Source organism: Populus alba, chromosome 8, assembly GCF_005239225.2.
Source record: "Populus alba chromosome 8, ASM523922v2, whole genome shotgun sequence".
Classification (NCBI taxonomy): domain Eukaryota; kingdom Viridiplantae; phylum Streptophyta; class Magnoliopsida; order Malpighiales; family Salicaceae; genus Populus; species Populus alba.
This window is the reverse complement of record NC_133291.1, coordinates 10,288,405-10,307,817: the sequence shown is the minus strand read 5'-3', so window position 1 is coordinate 10,307,817 and position 19,413 is coordinate 10,288,405. Positions and strand designations below refer to the sequence as shown.

Here is a 19,413-nt window from a genome sequence, read left to right as displayed (position 1 = left end):
GTGGCTGGCTGCAGGGATAGCCATCCAAGTACAGTGATAACCTGTAATGACTTCAATTTTTTTTCGTTTTTGGAACATGATCTGGAAGAAAATAAAAAAGAAGAAACGGAGATGACATAGAAAAAAGGGAAGGAGACCATACAAAAAAGGAAGAATTAGAGGGTGCCAACGCACTCAGCTTTGGCCTCAGGTGGTCATGCCACCTTCGGTGATTCGGAAACCCATTATTTTATGGACAGACTCGAGCAAGGCCAACTGTCCTTGATTAGAAAACTGCTAAGTGCTAAACTGCTCACGAGCAAGAGCTTCATCATCAACCACGTTGTTAAAAAAAATGTATGAGGTTTTTTTTTTTTTTTTTAATGATCTACTACAAAATGTACATGACCAGTTTATATCCTGTACGTATAACAAAAAGAGTTAAACATGGTATACCATCCCCACCTGCAGAGTAGATGCATGAGGTGCACTTAGTGTAGAGGCAGGTGCCCTGCTGTTTCGCCTCAAAAACCCGTACCCATAATTTATTACAAGCTTCTTCAGCATGCTAGATCCTTGTTTGGCCCTCACATAGGAATGCCCCAGTATGTAAGCAATCCCAGCTTCTCTAGCTTCCATAAGTTCCTGCAACTCCTCCCTGGCAGCTCTGTTGATCTTCGGGCTGTCTGGTAGCCTAAACCTTACTCTTTTCCTAGGTTGAATCACAGGTGGCGACCTTATCTCCCTCAACTCTGAGGTGCCAGCTGACTCTATGTTGTCAACATCATCCTCCCTCAATTGGATTCCATCTGTACGAGTACAGCATGTTCCAACTACTGTCATTTTGCCATCTTCACTCTCCAAGTCAGCCTTCGTACCATTGGGTTCATGATTCCCTGAGCGTATAAACTCTGCTATGCTGCATACAAGATCCTTCTCAAACTCCATGTCATCCTTGTGAACATCACGATATCCATATCGCACGATGCACCTATACAACCTGTATTCTCTTGGGCCAATGTACCCTATTAGAAACCGTTCCTTGGCTCTAACATGTGGAACAGGGACAGATTTGATGCAGAGAAAGACTAGGACTTGGTGGAATGCTGGAAGGTTGGTAACAAAGTGGGAGAAGATTGCCGGGATTCCAGAAACTAGCTCCGTGTGTATGAGGCCAATTCCTCGGACACGCACAATACCGAGGCTAGGACCCAAGCTAAGTAGCCAATTAATGGAGACCTTGTTTTGGACATCAAATTCGTATGTTTTGAGTGTGCCATAGTGCCACACACACATAACGATCAGGAAGATGAATGAGAGGGCAACAGGAACCCAGGCCCCTTCCAAGAACTTTATTAGGGAAGCTGAGAAGTAAAGAGCTTCAATTGTGCCAAAAAAGCACACAAAGCATAGTGCAAAGAAGACATTCTTGTGCCAGCATAAGACGATAACTAGAGACATCAGGCATGTAGTAACCAGCATGACGGTTATAACCGCCAAACCTGTTCCAAAATGAGCAAGGTGTTAGAAGCAGTACTGAAATTTCAGTCAACGCTTTCAAGCACACTTATTTCTCAAGAAGCATTATGAGAGATTTCATAACAACCAAGTAACAGTGAATCCACATCTTGGAATTTATTTGCATGATACCCCAAGTTCTACCATTTTACCAAACTAAATCTAGGCAAGTTCTTTCTAATGATATTAAGGTTTCATTAATTTTTTTTACTCAAAAGTCCAAATAGATAAATCCAGCTTCTCTTTCTCTGCAAATGCTCGTTACAGTACTGCACCAACCATGCATCTGCATACATACACTTGAATAGGTCCTTGTGCAAACAGAATAGTCTATTGACTTTCATGTAATGGCCCTATCATTATGATGCTAGAGTTTAATGATCTTTGGCATGCTTAAATGTAAGATAAGGGGCTTCCTGCTCAATGCAGCATTCTTAGCACAAATTACAAGTACCATGAATTGGCTGGTGGATAGTCTAATCATTAATAACTTGTGTACTTAGATTTGGAAAATTCAATTCTCTCAGTTGATATTACTCGTAAATTATCATATAAAAGAAATAATTGGAATTTATAGAGAGATGGCTGTGTTCATCAGGACAATCTCATGGCAAAACCTAGAGTACTCACAGCAAGTACCTATGCTATCCATTTATAATTCTTTGAATAACATGCTTCAAGCTGAGGCTAGAACCTAGAGTACTCACAGCACAATAGATATTTAATGAACAAGTAAAACACACGTTAGATTTCTATGCATAGCAAGAGATCATACACTAGAGTTCAACACTGCAAAGAGTCATACCTGAGGCATTACCCATACGTGTTGTGTCCCTGAAACCAACAGTAACAGCCAAGCACAGCAGCATCAAAGTCCAGTTTATCTCTGGGATGTAGATCTGACCATGGATTTTGGATGATGTGTGAACTATTTTGACTCTAGGGAAGCAGCTCAGAGCAGAGCACTGTTTGATTATTGAGAATGTTCCAGTGATGATGGCTTGGCTTCCAACTACTGCAGCAAGGATGGCTATAACTAAAACTGGCCATCGTAATTTACCTGGAAAAATAATGTTGCGTACTTCTGGTCAGTCAAAACTTGCATAATATCCAAAGAATGATGCTATTTGTCCCAAAAAAAGTTTCCAAAAAAACAAAATGGCCACTTGATATTATTTAGAAAATTGACTCAGAAAACTTCTTAATAATAACCTTCATGAAGACATCTTAAAGACACCTACCTGGAACAGATACCTTCATGAAGACATCTTAAAGGCACCTACCTGGAACAGATACGTAAAATCCAATGCTGTAATCACTATCAATGGCATGATGTTGAGATAGGTAAGCAGCTTGTCCCATATATGCAAGAATCAAGGATGGATAAACCAACGAGGTGAAAGCTATCTGCAGGAAATGAATGACTTTTAGAATAAGGCATGGACTCATGAAATCTCATGTCATTTAACCTTAAATAGATTATTTTACTTTTACAGTAATTTATTTGCATATTATATTTTGAACGGGAATAGTTTTTAAGTTGATACGCTATGCTGGGTGACAAGACTATGAGTGCTTCTCCTGACATTATGAAAGAAAAATATTCTTATGTATCTTACCAAAACAGTATGAGTAGGGAAAATTAGTATGGTGTCATACAAGATTGCTAGAGTTTGGCATGTGCGAAATAAAGTATATTAGAAAAATGTTTAGAAGAAACTGGAATGTCATTATGGATATGATAAGAACCTTTGCAGGAAGAATTTAGGAGGAAGAGAAGAAGAAGAAGAAAGAGCTTCGAGAAAAGAGAAAAAAGAATACTCTAGATTGCAACCCCAAACTAAACTAAAATACTCATAATTCCAGTAGTCACTTGCAATTACAAAGAATAGGTGTTCCTTCCATGGGCACCAAAAGCCCTAATTGTTCAAAAATAAATATGAAATAAAAACATAAAATTCAGTTTGCAACTCCTGTAAATGAGGCAAAACAATGTTATTTTCATGGGCAATGAAGAAGGTTGAGTAAAACTACTCGCTGGTTGCATTCATGTAGAAATCGAGCCTGCTTTAGACCTTTCCAGCCCTGGATAATCGCCAACAGTTGCAGCCAAGAGCTTGTAGAATGCTGCTTTATCTCATCCAGCTTTGCCAATTTTGTTATCTCATTGATTTCATTGTTTTAACCTTGTCTTTTACGACTTCAAATTCTTCTTGAAATGTCTGAAACTTTTAGGAGAGTTGGGCATATATAACCATCATGATAACTTGGAAGATGGTACCCAAGAAAGAAACTTGGATAAGAGGACAGAGAATAAATTACTTTAGCTTTGATAGCAAACTGGTGTAGGATAATGTAAGACGTGTCCTGCAGGTGTCTCGTGATAGCTGGGACAGAAGATTCAGGATTTAGAGGGAAATTAGGATTTTTACTGTAGGTGTGAATACTAACCAAGGTTACTATAGCAAGAAAGAAATAAAGAAGAAGAAGAAAATAGCATATGGAGAAAAGAATAGAAGAAGAGTACTTTAGGCCAGTCCCAAACCAAACCAAAATATTCATGATTATATTATCAAAGGCCTTTCAATTACATAGAACCCCTTCTATAGGCACTAAAAAAGCCTTAATTGTTCTAAGCTAAATAGCAAATTGAAATTCAAATAAGAGAAGAAGAAAAAAATACAAAACACTATTAATATTCCAGTTCTTAAATAACCTCAATTCCTAAAGGATCCCTAAATAAGATGTATTCCTAAATATCTCATGTCTGTGAGGAATAACAAAATATATAGAATTGAAAGTCAAATCAAAATAGGCCCCATTTCTTGGCTGGGTCAACATGGGAACAATTTAGTCTTCCAGGAAACATTTCAAGAAGTAAATGAAAAATACTACGAAGAAAATTTGGCATACACCATGATATTAAGATTGCATCCGATGAAAGATTCATTTTCTGTTAAAGAAGCAGCAAAAGCTGTTTGAAAGTAATCCATAACATAAGCAGATATACATTAATGAGAAAAGGACATGACCATCAGGTCTTGAACATCCAAAATCTCATAAACCTAGAGGGATGCTACGAATTGGTACTTGCAGGATCAGAAACCTTGTAAGGTATCATGATATGAACTCACAAAGCTCAAAACACATTAATCTACACGCTGCTCTATAACAGTGACTGATACAAACATAAAAGTAGCACATCTACCAACTATTATTGTGACAGGCACGCCAACTTAATCGAGGACAGAAAACCTCATTTAAGTAGAACAGAGTTTTTAAAGTATATATACCTGGATTGACAATTGAGAAAAGTGTCCAAGATCAGCAAACATAGCTTCTGAGCCTTTTTTTTGAAAAAGAATAAACAAGAACGAGAAAATAAGAGGTTGGTTAGCAAAAGATGCTAACTCTTTGCTTGTATATGGCCTAAAAGAAACAGTCAATCCAATAATCACCTGTTATGCACAACAAAATCCCGCCCAAGGACATCCAACCTCCTCGTTGAGTTTTCCTCAAAAACTTGTACATGTAGTAAGGTGATAGAGCCTGATAAACATGAGGATTCCAGTGTATGATATTATATATCCCAATGGCACTGATGCACAGAAGCCACGTTAGAACCACCGGTGCAAACAAGAATCCAATCCTGTGGGTGCCATAATGCTGAAGGGCAAACAAGCCAATGAGTATGATACATGCAACTGGAACTTCCACATCTGCAAAATTATTGATTTTTCAGCAGGCAATGCCACAGTAAGAGGCATGACATTCACAGTATGCCATGCCACCAATGATAATAGCAGTATGAATACAAAAAAGAAGTAGCCTCGTGCACTAACAATGGGAGTAATTGAAGCATAAATTTGGAATCAATTCCATAGTTTTTGTTCATCACATGGAAGCGAACCCCTGCCACCCCCCAACCAGAAGATTATTGAAATATAACATCCATCTTGTCACAGGTGTTTAAAAATGAAAGGGACTCCTTTTCAAACTTGGAAATTATGGTAGTCATTTTCTATAGGATAATCACATTTTTAGTACTTTTTAATTTTTGCAGTTACAATTTGAATGTTTCAACATCGTTATTTTTTTCTTATTGAGCATCTAAACTGCAGAAACTTTTCAAATCAAGCACATCATTTCACATCACTTCTTTTCGAGTATCTAACTAGAGTTGTACCGGAAAAATGCTAGTTTAGCATGCTAATTGGCCACAATTTTGCATAATTGAGAAAGTAGCATCACCAGCTCCATAATACAGTTCTTTTTGAAAAACAAGATGCATACCAGACATGAATATAAGCAAGTTCCAGAAGTTCTAAAGAATAATGAAAATTGTCAAGACAGCAGGACGCATTATGAGCTCTGAATTGCTTGCCATGACATTAAAATTCCAACCAAAAGTTATTCGAATGGAAAGAAATTTCTAGAAGAAACACGCTGAGAAAGCTAAAGCAATAACCTTAGCCCTAAAGCCAGTCGGCCATAATTAATATACTACAGAGAATGGAGTTGTATAAATCGAAAAGGGACATTGGAATTCCGAAACAGAAAACGACAAAAGAAGCGGCAGGTATCTTACATTTGTGATGCTCTCTTGACATGGAAAGCTCAAGGCCAGAAACCGCGGAGAAAACTGTATTTATGGTACCCGATGATCGCACAGGTAATTCAATTAGAGCCTAAAAAGCAAAAATAAAACATTTACAAGCTGGAAGAGATCTAATAAGTGATGATTACCAGAAAGAGCAGGGGTTAGGACACCATCACCAATGACCATACAAGTCCCAATCAAAGCCAGCAAAAGTAAGAACCTCTGCAAAACCCTGTGTTTCTCAAGAGTAGATTTCAATCTAGAACCAAAAGTAGTTTTTGGTGTCAAACCAGTAGCTGCAGCATCCTTCTTGTACTCGTAAAGCTCTTCATCAGCCACCTGGCAATTGGGGAGTGAGTTGACTCGGGCATGCCGACAGAGCAAGGAGTAGAGAGCAAAAGTGCCTCCTTCGCCATTATCATCAGCTTTTAGCACTATAAACACGTATTTTAACAAAGGGATCAAAGTGAGAGTCCAAAAAACAAAAGACAGGACACCATAAATCTCTTCATTTGTCTCAGAATGTTGAATATCGTCAGCAAACGTGCTCTTGTATACATATAGCGGCGAAGTACTTAAATCTCCATACACAACTCCTAGACTTTGATATGCCAAAGTTAATACTGTCTTCCATGATTCTCTCTGAAACACACCCCAAGAAAGGAAAAAGAAAAACAGATATATATTCATATGATTCTTCTTCAGCAACAAAGGTTAATAATACTAAAAAAGAACTTACCTTGACATGGTTTTGAGAAATCCCAGTTTCCAGATCCATGATGGGACTGGGAGGGGAGCTCTCAGAGGTTGAAATATTCCATTTGACGATGACCCATTTTGGCAAAACTAATAAAAATGGAGGAGTACCACTATTTTTTTTTTAAATCAGAAGCATGCATTGAGGGGGGTAAAGATGGATAGATACATGGGTCTAATTCAGTTTTAATTTAATTAGTTGAGCAGAGCACTAGCGCTGAATACAGTCAAAGTAGACAGCAGTTGAGCAACCACGACTACAGGACACAACTTCAGGGCCCGAGTCGAAAGTGGTTAATCAAAAAAAAAAAAAAAAAAAAAAAAAAAAAACAAGTAAAGCTAAAATCAAATTGTAGCGTTGCGTGCGTTCTTTTAAGACAGACAGAGAGTTTTGAGAGAGACAGAAATTAGGTAATGGTGTCACTCCTTTAAAAAAAATAAAAAATCAGGTGGTGACTGGTGAAGATTTTTTTTTTTGTTTCCAAAGTCCAAGAGTGTGTCTCTACGGTAAATCACTTTTTTATTTCGTCCCTGTATTTTTATAGTAACTATAGCTTAGTCTCTTTATTCTTTTGCTGACTATTTTCTCAGAGCAAACCAGCATCATGGGGACTTAGAGAAAATAAAGAGCTAAGGTAAGGGACTAAGTTGTATTTTTTTAAATATGAAGAACTAAGGTATAAACATGTTCAGAATCAAGAGACCAAGTAATAATTTGCCTATTTTATTTATAAATCCTGTATTGAAAACTCTAAAAATGATTTATGACAAGATAGAAGGAAAGAAGTCTCCAACTGAGCCCACATAATGCAGCCTTCGGCATCTTTTGACTGAGAACTCCGATCATGGCTTCTATCCTTTCCATCTCTCTCGCCTTGCTTTATGTAACTCGTGTTGGAGCTAGTGTTTGACATGAAACATGTTGAAATAATTTTTTTTTAATTCAACAAATAGCTGGTGAAGAAAAATCAACATTGTAGGTAGATGTCTTCGCTTTCAACTAGGATTGTTTTTGTTAAGATCTTTATGAACTCGGTATGGTTCAGGATTTAGATTTTTTAACATCATTTTTTTAAAACAATATAAATGACCCTTCGCTTTATAAAGAGTATTTTCCCTGTTATTTTTATAAAAAACCAAATGGTTTTTAATAGAAGAAAAGTAGTAGCCATTTCAAAATTGCGACCCAACCACCATGACAAACACCATTAATTTTTTTTATTTGTTTTTATGTTTTAAACATATTTTTAAAAGAAATTTTTTTTTATTTTTTCTTTACTTTAAAATAATATATTTTTTGTATTTTTAGATCATTTTAATACACTGATATTAAAAATAAATTTTAAAAAAATAAAAAAATATTATTTTAATATATTTTTAAATAAAAAACACTTTAAAATATAATCATGGCTATACCCTAACCTAAGTATTATCTAAAATCACGACAAACACCACTAAAATCTCGTAATTGGACCAATGATGAAGTGTTAGATTCTATTTAACACATGGTTGACTCAAAATGTTGATTGAAGAAGGACCTATGAGAAGCCATTTGGCGTTTGAAAACTCATCGCAGAGGTGCAGTTAATGATTTTCCCAATCATCTGGCTTCAAAAAAAGAGGGAAAGGAAGGCAGAAAGCACTACAAATTTTCCGTTGAGTTAGTCGTTGGAAAATATCAGGTCAGATGCTCGAATCATTGCCGATAAATTAGGCACCCTTGCTCAATAAACAAATAGATTTCGTAATTAAGGATCTCTTGCAGTGTAATCATGTGTCGAGCGCTGCTGTTTTTTTTTAATGTTATTTCACGCCCTTCTGAACTTTAATGTTATTTCTGTTTTTTTAATATACACAGCAACCCTTCGAATAATGGAGTATAATTTCTTGGAAATATTTTGGACAAATATGAGGGCTTGATACGTTACTGTTTCCTCACTTGGAGACCAAAAGAAGACCAACTATTTATTTAAAAGAGAAATTAAGCTGGTTGTTTAATGTTAGCTTACAAAAATTAGTACAGGACAATTTTGGACCGCATTGGATGGTTTTCAAGTTTTCATTTTGCAAGGAAAAAGGGTACATATTAAATTATATATGACGTAATTACTCCAAAAAGAAAACAAAAGATTATGTGATAAATTGATGGCGATACACCCACCGCTTTGATTGCTATTAAAGTTGTTTTCTGGGGGCGTGTCGGAAGACTTCAATGATGAGGACTTTTCTAAGCATTTGCATCCTACAGCAAATGATCTTTCCTCCACGTGTGGATCCGACCCTCATGGCATACCAGTTCATGTTCAACTCCTCTCCTCTTGGATAGACACTGACAGGCTCCGAAGCTAAGTACAGGGCATGAATCAAAAAGCAAATTCATCAAGCATTCTACATTAAATGCTACAATGCACACAGTCGCACAGATGCAACTGCAGTTCTATTATTATTTTTCCCAGAGTTCTATTTAGAGCTTCAAATGGAGAGATTAAAATCCCAGAGAGTCTTAAATGAGAAAAACGAATTAGACCATATATGTCATCGCCACTTGCATGATATTCATGTGGGGTACACTCATATTAGCAGCACCAGCTCTACAATTATTCCTCAAGAACGCATAGAAGTAGTTAATAACCAGTTTCTTGAAGAAAATGGAGTTTTTCTTTGCCCTAACGTCCCCGTGAGCCAATAAATAAGTAAATCCCGAATCCATTGCTTCTCGAAGAGCTGAAAGCTCATACTCCAGACCCGGGTCTTCATCCGAGGACATTACACTTGCGGGCAATGCTGATGAAGTGTCTTCGGGAATAGAAGTTCCCGGGTCTTCCAATCTATGATCATGCATTAAAGGAACCCTAAGTTCCTCTGTCCCATCACCACCCGCAGCTCCAGAATCCCTTGACCTCTCGGAAACACTATCATCAAAGTGCTCGTTCAAATTGCTCTCCATGGCAAGATCTTGAGCCTCTCTCCTCAAGAACTTCTCAAGGCTTTCAACTAAAAGTTGCTCAAACACATGGTGATCTACCTTCCTGACATCTTTGTAACCGTATCGGGCAACACATTGGAATATATGGTAGTCCTTCGGACAAACTCTACGGAAAAGAAACCTTTCCTCTTGAGGGACAACTGGGACAGGAACATACTTGATGCAAACAAATACTATAGTGGAGTGGATTGCTGGAAGGCTAAGCAGGAACTGCCCAAAAATTGAGGGAATGCCTTGGACAAGCTCATTGTACAGCAGTCCGATTCCTGGAACTCTTACAGTTCCAAGGGTGGAGCCAAGCTCAAGCATAAAATCCATGGAAATCTTCTCTCTCACCTCGCTCTGGTACTTCAACACGCTCCCATAATTCCAAGTGTACATCACACATAGAAAGAACGTAGCAAAAACAAGCGGAAGCCAACCTCCCTCTTTGATTTTTGATAAAACTGCAGACAAGTAAACGAGCTCTACAGACCCAAACACTAACGGGAAACACAAAGCCAGAAAAAAGTTGGTCTGCCAAATTAGAAGCATCACAAGTGTCACCAGCGTGGTGCTCACAATCATCACACCAACCTCAGCTATGCCTGCAAGTACAACACGAGTTCCATTAGCAAACCTACAACTGTAGGCTTAGAAACAACTAACAAGCATTAGCCCAGCCCCTCGTTCAAGAAAAATAGTTAGGTACACGGGACAAGATCAAAATGACTTGTTGAGCTATATTGGAACGCAATAGATTTCCAACTGGAAATTATTTAAAACCAGCAGGGTTTTCTATTCCAGAAGATTTCAAATGATATTTTTTAATGCAGAAAAAAGAACGCTATGAAGATGAAAGAGCAGGAAGATACTTGCCATATGCATTGGCAATATCTGTTGTTCTTCGGAAGATTGAAACCACAACAATGCACATTATCATTAGAAAATAATTGATTACAGGGATATAAATTTGGCCCATCAGCTTCCTTGAGGTGTGAACTATCTTCAGCCTTGGAAAGCATCCAAGAGACATTGCTTGCTTAACACACGAAAATGTAGCAGATATCATTGCTTGGCTGGCAATCATGGCAGCGAGGGTGGCAATGACAAAGACTGGCCAGAACAGGCTCTCTGTTATTCATGAGATTCAGGAACTGTGTCAGATTTTGCACTTAACATACAGACATTTTGACCTGAGATAGTTTAGAAGGGAAATGAATAAATGTTAGTAATCATACTAGGGGCAAAAGTCACCTGGAACAGAATCGTAGAATATTCTGCTTGCTGAATCAGGATATTTCATCAAATATGAAGCCTGACCCATGTAAGCCAGGAGAAGACAGGGAAACACTACACAAGTAAAGGCAATCTGGTGCAAGTAGTAAAGGGTAATTAGGTGAAATATATATAGTAAATCTTCGAGAAGGATACAAAATTCAGAGAAGCAGAAAGAAACCTGTATGGGTTCTACGGAAAAATGCCCTAAGTCAGCGAACATGGCTTCAGCTCCTGAAACGACATGCAGACATGGTGTGGCATAAAACATGTGTATCTTATTTACAATGCTACTTGACAAACTCAAAGATGATAATACGAAAAGGTAGGTTGTCATTTTTCACTTTGAAGCGAGGCTGATTCATCAATCAGCCTTTATAGCCGCTGTGTCCAACACCTAATTTGCAATAATCAATATAGCAGCACAGACAAAAGCAAAAATCTAATTTATGCAACCAGCATATCGGTGTAAAGAAACAATGTGTTACAGTTAGACAGGACTGTAACAACGTGTTACAAGAAGTATAAGAGAGGCAAGCAAGCAAAAGATCAAGAGATTCTACTGTAAAAGAAGGCAATGTAGACATATCAAATTATAATCAAACGAACTGGATTGCCCAAATGTCTCTACCCAGAACAGACTTAATAACAATACCTGTTTCGGCTTATTCATTCAATACTGACTGATACGTATCTGTGTCCCCAAAAGAAGGCTTTAGGAGAAACTTTCACAATAGGAGATCAACAGGTATGGTTGATATGCAAGAAGAATTTCATCAGTCATGAAACGTTTGTACACAAGAATGGTAGAGTGATCTTTATACCGGGAAAATTCAGTGGACACCTTACCAGCTAAAGTCATATGGATTTAGGGTTCCTAACCTTCTAATGTGGGTAGCACATTTTGAAGACAATGAGCAAAGATGAATTACATCTACTCTTACTGAGGTAAGATGTCTCCAGGTCCCAGTAGCATATCTGAGATATGACTGGGGAAGCTGAGGACAGATTAGAATATCCAAATCAATGTAGTAATCCACCAGTAGAGCTCACAGTTTAGGGCAGCATGTACCTGTAATGCACAGAACGCAACCACCAAGAGCTGACCAAGCAGCACCACTGTTCTTTTTGAAGAAAAAATATATATAAGCTGGATTGAGTGCCTTGATGACGCTGATATCATGCTTCACTAGATTGTAAATCCCAATGGAACCCAGAGAAACGAACCACAGACCAAGTACTGGAGCAAACAGGAAACCCACCTTCCCTGTTCCAAACTGCTGTATGCTGAACAGCCCCACAAGGATTATGATTGAGACAACAACCACAGCATCTATAGACAAAACCAGTGAGATTATAGTGATTTTGGTCACAACATTCATTAGTTGTTGCATCTACAAAATCCAGAGAAAAGAATGCGGAAGTTGCCCAGAATTGCGTTGTGTGTATCTGTCTTGTAATACAAATGTAATGAATGGTTCATATTAACCCAGTGAGTAATGAATTCATGATAAAATAAGTTTCCTACTAACATGGATCCACTGCAATAGCATCAGGTTTGTATAAAACTTGTTATCCTTCCGTGCATTCTGGCCTGAACAAAACAAGCATCCCACAATCTATGACCAGATTTCACAGACACGCGAGGAGCTCTCTGACTACAATAACATTACATTGTGAAAAGAAAAAATAGGTAAAGTAGAACTTTAAGCACACCACACAAGGATATGTGACCCCATATAATATCTTCAGTTCTTTCCTGACACCAAACAGTAAAGTAGACCACCCATGCATCTACAGAAGTTCAAAAAAAGAACAAAAAAAAAAAAATACGTACTTGTACCAAACCCGGATATTTCACCTTGCAAACCGCTCACAGCCGACATCACTGCATGGCAGATGCCATAATAGTGAATTAGTGTCATTCCAGGCAATTGAAATTGATTCTATTTCACAAATAAAATAAAAATAACACTGAAATGGCTATAGGTTGATACAACATTCCACCATAATTATTGAACAAAGAACCAACGAACAAGTTCAATATGCCTTGTCCACTGGTTTGTTAATGCATTTCAGAGTGCTTTTGGACCGAGAAAGCATTGAATTGATGCTTTTTTCATTCTGAAAGCGCTTTTGCAGACGCACCCGAAACACATTATCACATACACAATTCTAAATTAAGGTTAAAGGGAAATCAACAGAAAAATATTTATATGGAGAGAATGATCAAGATGATGTTTCAAGTGAAAATAATTCCCCTTTTAAGGAAAGCTTCAGCCTTTTTGGAAGTTGCAAGCACCTTCACCTATCTCACTGACAAGCAAGCCAAACGAAAATATCTATACCCTATAGGGTTTGATTTCAACGAATCAGCACTCATCATTTATCCAATAGGTAACTGTAGCTGGTTCTTCACATTAATTCATCGAATTGGACTTTGATGATGTTACAACACCATGTGATCCTTAGTTAGTTGGAGAATGACACCATGCTTTATTAGTTGGATAAGGATTGTTAATAGTTAATAAGTAACTATTAGTTAGCACAAGAGATCACCACCTCTATAAATATCGTTGTAGAATTCCTAAAGAGAATAAGAATAAAATCAGTATAGTATATTTTGTAGAAATTCTGCAGAATCCCTTTTCTCTCTTTCTCTCAATTTCTTCTCTCCCTAAATCTTTCTTTCTATCAAGAATCACTTTGTTAAGCCTAGTTCTTAACAGACGATAAATCCTTAAACTCCCACAGTTAATGTCGCATGTATTTCAGAGCCTTGTTCTCTGTTTTTTTTATTATTTATTATTATTATTGTTTTGACTATCAAGAGCTTATTTTCTAGGAGGTCACTAACTTTGAATTTTGTTGGCGTTCCCCAAGATAAATCGCATGGAATCGTCTACTGCTTAAAAAATCCCATAGCTAGTGACGGAGTTGCACCTTCACTATTGAATAATCTCCAGTTCTACATGGTGAAAGGAAGATAGAAATCCACCAGTAGTAAGACCATATGATAGCACCTAGCTACCAGTCAATGAGACAACACATCCATGTACCTGACATTGCGGGGGTAAGAATACCATCTCCTATGACCATGGAGGTTCCTGTCAGAACCAAAAGCAAAAGCAGTGTTTTCAAGGATGACCTTTTCTCCAAAGTTTCTTTTATCTTTAAAGCCCTCTCCAGTTCTGGAGTGGGCAATTTGAGCTTAAAACTTGAAATATTTTCATCAGCTGGCTGTCGATTTGGTAGCATATTAACCTTTGCATATCTGCAGATCAGTGAGGAGAGAGCAAATGTTCCTCCTACAATCAGAGTTATCGATGTATTAAACAATATATAGTCCATGAGATTACTAGCAATAAAGCAAGATGAAAAGTAATCAATTTGAAAAGATATCTCTTGCCTTCCCCGTTATCATTTGCTTTGAGCACTACAAAAACATATTTTGCTAATGGAATGAGAGAAATCGTGTAAATAACTAGTGACAATGCTCCCAAGATATCAACTTCTGACTCGATGGGCACCTTGCTGAAAACATCAGTAAAGACATAGAGAGGGCTTGTGCCCAGGTCACCATACACCACACCAAGTGTCTGAAAAGCCATTGCAAGAGTTTGCCAAACTGAAAGGTCCTAATATAGTAAAGTAATGGTTTAGTAATAGAAAACATCAGATCTCATTGACTCATGAATTTTTTATTTCATTCTAGCAAACCACTTTTGCTGCTTGTCGAAGTGAGTAAGATTGGCAGATGAAGCAGACAAAATCTTTTTGAATGCCTAGCAGTTAAAGTTGGGATTGATATGAACTCATAACTTTTCAGCTGCTTTTCTGCTGCGCTCTCTTTTCATGGATTCTAATCACGGCTCGAGGAAAGGTGCTGTTTATAGAATTCTTAACCCCCCCCCCCCCAACCACCAAATGTTAGTTCCAAAGAATCAAACTATGTCAAGTTTTGGGTCAACCAGGCAACACTGAAAGCTCTTCCCCACAATGGCCACTGATAAAAACCGTTCACATGACCAGTTTACTCCAAAACGTAAGGCAATAGGTGAAATCATCGCAAAGAATAGCAACTATAATAATGGTGGAGTTTATCGATTCCCTACCTTCATCATTGGTCACAACTCACAAAATTCTCGTGAAAGTCAATTTTATAACATTTTTCCCAAATTTACACAGTAGCATAACAAGACGAGCTAGGAAACACAGATACATTTTGAGGGAAATGGATGATAGCCATGATAAAATTCAAAAGGAAAGAAAGAATGCAATTAGTAAATGGTGATGATTATATGATAAGTACCTTAGAGTGGTGGTGGCGAGCACCAGCAATCTCCATGGCTTCAACATCAAAAGGGTTAACTCTGTTGGGCTTCTTAACCAGCCTCCTCCTCATGGATCCATACCCATGTCTTCTATCGTTCTCATCAAGCAAAGACCAAGGAGGCGACTCTGAGTCCACTTCGCTACCATCCACCCACCTAGATTCACCAACACTACCACCATCAACAATGCTATGATTACTCCTGCCTACCAACCTTGCACTGCTCTCTGCAATCCGATCCTCATCTCCTTCCATATTCTGCAACCCCACTTCAAGAACAAAACCTACCGGTTCGGTCTTCACGTACAATGGCACCACCCCCTTTGTGGCTAATGTTCATCACAGACTGAAGCAGTCACCGTACGCTGTAGCATTGATATGAGGTGATGTTGAGTACTGATTTTGCATTGCTACTGACAATAATTATTAATAGAAAGGGACAAAGAAGTGAAAGAACTGAAGAAAATAAACCAATCACGAGTAAAAGACAAGAAGCAGAGTTATCTTCAGACATCATCACCAGTAGAAAAGCATCCTTATGCAACGTAACGAACACACGTTGTCTTTTTTTTAAAAAAAAAATATTAAAATTAATTTTTATATTTTTATTTTTAATATGAATACAGGTTAAAAATTATTAATTTAATATTTTTTTAAATCAAATACTTTTTAAAATAGTTTGGCATATACTTTTTAGTTGGTTTTTTTTTACCGTGGTCAAGAATATGATAGAAATTAAGATTTGTATATATAGCCCACAAAAAAATACATGAAAAAGAAAACTAGCTTTTATAAATAAATTTTATATATAATTACATTGTATCTAATCTTAACCTTAATTTCTACCATATTCTCCTTCACTCTTTAAAAATACTAATTTAATTTCAACTCATTTATGCTTAATGAATGTATATTCATTTTGAAAAGGTTACAAACTTTTACATATTTTTTATAGATGGCAAAACTGAAGTCACCCAGGATTTACAACTAGAAAAGAAAAAAACTAAAAAGCCTAAATCAAGACATAATTTAGATTGTAAATAGTACCAGTAAAATTATTATTTTATCCTTTCTTGAAAAAAGTCAAAACACATGGTCTTGGAATATAAAGATATTCTCATTGAGATTTATTTGTTATTGTCATATCAATTGGGGTTAAAATATAAAGATATTTTAATTGAGATGTATATAAGCTGATTTAAATACCCTAAGTGAATGAAAATAAAAAAAAAATTCTTCTACATTTCACATGAACACTGTAATAACTAATATACCTTTGAAAGTTAAAAAGATTAAAACCGTGTATAAGAGCTTTTGGTATTTTTCACCTTCAAGTGAATAGTTAAACGATTATATTGCCCCTACATTTCTCAAAAATAAAATTGATGGTTAGGGCTATTTGGGTATTTTCCATACAATTTTGTTGTCAATTAAAATGAGGAACAATTAGGTCTTTGAATAAATATAAAAATAAAACAATAAAAAATTACTGGCATGTGCATAGTTTATTTTAACAAGTGGAAGATATATGTACTTTTTAAGCGATGCGTGTGGCGCCTCCTGATATTCAAATGTCACCATCAACGACAACATTGGAAGTGGAGGTTTATCCTCTACATGGTGGTTTGACGCGTGTCAATGTCAAATGTAGTTGATCTCTAGTGAATTTTTTTCATTTCTCTTTTCTCTTTCCAAACCTTGGTTTTCGTGTTGGCCCTACTAAAAATCAAATATGTCCTCTGATTATTATTTACTTCAATTTTGATCTTCACTCTTTTGATTGCTATTTATTTTATTTTTAATGCTTTTAAAAGTTTTTTTATTTTTGATTTCGTCCCTGAACATTTTATTTCATATAGTTTTTTTTTTTATTCAATTTGATCATTATTCTTTTTATTGATTCTTTTTTAATCCTTTTCTTTATTTATTTTTGTGTCAATTTCATCCCTGAACATTTTATTTCATTTAATATTTTTATTTAATTTTGGTCCTTATTATTTTTATTGTCATTTTTTTAATATATTTTAGATTATTTTATTTTCTAATTTAGTCCATGATTATTTTCTTTGATTTAGTTTTTATACTAGATTGTCTTATGACTCAAGTCACTAATTTTGAAAATTATCTCGATTTAACACTAATTTTTTTCCAAATTATTTTTAATTTTTTGTAATTTTATCATTAGATATTGGGCATTGTGATTCATTACTTGTTAAACTTTTCTTCATGTTGGTTTATCTCAATTTCATATTCCTGATTGTGGGATAATGAAGTTAATTTGGGTTTACTCGAGTTTTTTTCCGGTAGTTTTTTTTTTAAATTGATTATTTTTTAATTTCATCATTTTACATTAGGTTATTAGACCTTGAACTTTTTTATTTTTTTTGCTTTTCTTTATATGGGATTATCGCAGGTCGCGGGTTAATGTAGTGACTCTAGTTTTTTACGACTTTCTTACTGGTTTAATTTCGGTCTTTTTTTTTTCAAGTCTGTTTTCTTATAATATATTTTTTCATCTCAATTTTATGTCGTGGGTCACATGTTAGTAAAGTTAACTCAAGTTGACTAGAATTTTTTTAATATATATTTTTTTCAATTTTATTCTTTAATATTAGGTTATTAGGCATTGAGTTTTGTGAAATTTGTTTTTGTTTTCTTCCTGTGTGTGGTTATCACGGGTTGCAAGTTGGGCTAACCTAAGTTTACACGGGTTTTTTTCAACTTTTTTTTTATTTAAATTGATATAACTTTAGTCCTTTTTCTAGGTTTTTTTTCAAACAATTTAATTTTTTATCCCAATCTCATGAGGCGAATCACGAGTTAGCCGAGTGAACTCGGGTTGACCTGAGTTTTTTTATCTAATTTTTTTTTTATAATTGATGTTTTTTTTAATTTTATAATTTGACATTAATGTACCAATTGCTATTGTGACACAACCACGCTTAATGTTTTTTTTAAAAAATATTTTTTCCCTTTTAAATCAATTTTTTTGATTTTTTTTATTGTTTTGATTTGTTGATATCAAAATGAATTTTAAAAATAAAAAAATATATTATTATTATGCATTAAAAAAAAACGCTTTAAAAAGCAACTGTTATCATGATGTTAGACATTACCTAAATTATCAAAATTTAAGTTTAGTGATTATGTGTTTTTTTTTTTTGTGAGGCTATTCTAATTCATATTCCGTTCATAGACAGAAAGAGAGAAAAACCCTTGCAAGTTCTAGATGTTGGAGTTATTATTATCTGGATTTTTTTTTTATGTTAGGAAAAAATTTATCTGGCCCACAACATAAAGCGGGCCACCTGTCTAGTAATAGTTATATAAGAAGAGGTGTGCGATAATTATAAGAAAATTATTTTATGGGGAAAATTAAACAATTTTTAAAAAATTATCATTAAAAGGTTCTTTAAGCCAAAACATTGAAAACAAAATTGAAAACTCTCATTGCTTGAATAGAAATTTCTTTAAATATGTTAAAAAAGAGTAATGTAGGCAGCACAATTGAAAAAAGATTTCTAATATAGTGTATTAAAATAATCTAAAAACATTAAAAAAAATATTAATTTAAAGTAAATAAAAAATAAAAAAATCAATTTTTTTTTCAAAATACTATTAAAAAAAAAAAAAAAAACAGTACGGACTTACTTAACACAACCATCTCCAGTGAAGCTCTTTCCAGACACGATTTCTACTTTCTGTATTGTAATTCAGCTAAATCTAGCATTATAAATCTTTTATCTTAGTTTTGACTTTTCAACTCAACAGGAGTTGCAAGGCCGAACTGGTTATAATTTTTTTTTTACTTAAAATACCATTTTTTTTTTTAACTATCCTAACAGCAAAATATGTTATTCAAATAAAATATGTTTTCCCTATTATGTGGAATTCCAACTCAATCATGTTGGGCTAGCAAATTAGAACTAGATGTACAGCTGTGTCAGTTGTCACTCACTTGATCTCTCAGTTATTTCGTTGTAT

The 19,413-nt window shown here is 35.5% G+C and overlaps 2 protein-coding genes across 7 annotated transcripts; both read right to left on the bottom strand.

The window, feature by feature from the left end:
* Nucleotides 1-92: 92 nt before the first annotated feature.
* Nucleotides 93-7,070, bottom strand: LOC118055410 (potassium transporter 6-like). Its single transcript, XM_035067311.2, has 8 exons — nt 6,837-7,070; nt 6,244-6,739; nt 6,086-6,139; nt 4,956-5,216; nt 4,791-4,843; nt 2,781-2,904; nt 2,303-2,557; nt 93-1,481 (listed from the first exon to the last, which is right to left on the bottom strand). Exons 1-8 carry the CDS (start codon nt 6,873-6,875, stop codon nt 421-423), a joined length of 2,343 nt encoding a protein of 780 aa, XP_034923202.1. The 5' UTR covers nt 6,876-7,070; the 3' UTR covers nt 93-420.
* A 2,133-nt stretch (nt 7,071-9,203) lies between these two features.
* On the bottom strand, nt 9,204-15,917 carry LOC118055389 (putative potassium transporter 12). Of its 6 annotated transcripts, none has more exons than XM_035067287.2 (9): nt 15,409-15,917; nt 14,506-14,734; nt 14,156-14,404; nt 12,934-12,984; nt 12,169-12,429; nt 11,278-11,330; nt 11,076-11,190; nt 10,698-10,952; nt 9,204-10,426 (listed from the first exon to the last, which is right to left on the bottom strand). In XM_035067287.2, exons 1-9 carry the CDS (start codon nt 15,682-15,684, stop codon nt 9,375-9,377), a joined length of 2,541 nt encoding a protein of 846 aa, XP_034923178.1. In that variant the 5' UTR covers nt 15,685-15,917; the 3' UTR covers nt 9,204-9,374. The 6 variants fall into 6 exon arrangements, with proteins under 6 accessions (XP_034923178.1, XP_073266840.1, XP_073266841.1 ...); XM_073410739.1 differs by lacking the exon at nt 14,506-14,734 and having other exon boundaries at nt 14,156-14,203; nt 14,361-14,404; nt 15,409-15,605; XM_073410740.1 differs by lacking the exon at nt 15,409-15,917 and having other exon boundaries at nt 14,156-14,203; nt 14,361-14,404; nt 14,506-14,565.
* Between the last annotated feature and the right edge of the window lie 3,496 nt (nt 15,918-19,413).

Bases quoted from the DNA above. Each gene is read 5' to 3' on its own strand.
- LOC118055410 (XM_035067311.2), bottom strand. From the start codon at position 6,875: ATGGATCTGGAAACTGGGATTTCTCAAAACCATGTCAAG. The intron at 2,905-4,790 runs GTATATATACTT...CATTTCCTGCAG, and splicing joins TTTCTCAATTGTCAATCCAG to ATAGCTTTCACCTCGTTGGT. The intron at 2,558-2,780 runs GTAGGTGCCTTT...TTATTTTTCCAG, and splicing joins ATTTTACGTATCTGTTCCAG to GTAAATTACGATGGCCAGTT.
- LOC118055389 (XM_035067287.2), bottom strand. From the start codon at position 15,684: ATGGAAGGAGATGAGGATCGGATTGCAGAGAGCAGTGCAAGGTTGGTA. The intron at 14,735-15,408 runs GTACTTATCATA...TTACTATATTAG, and splicing joins CTCGCCACCACCACTCTAAG to GACCTTTCAGTTTGGCAAAC. The intron at 14,405-14,505 runs GCAAGAGATATC...CTCTGATTGTAG, and splicing joins AGCAAATGATAACGGGGAAG to GAGGAACATTTGCTCTCTCC.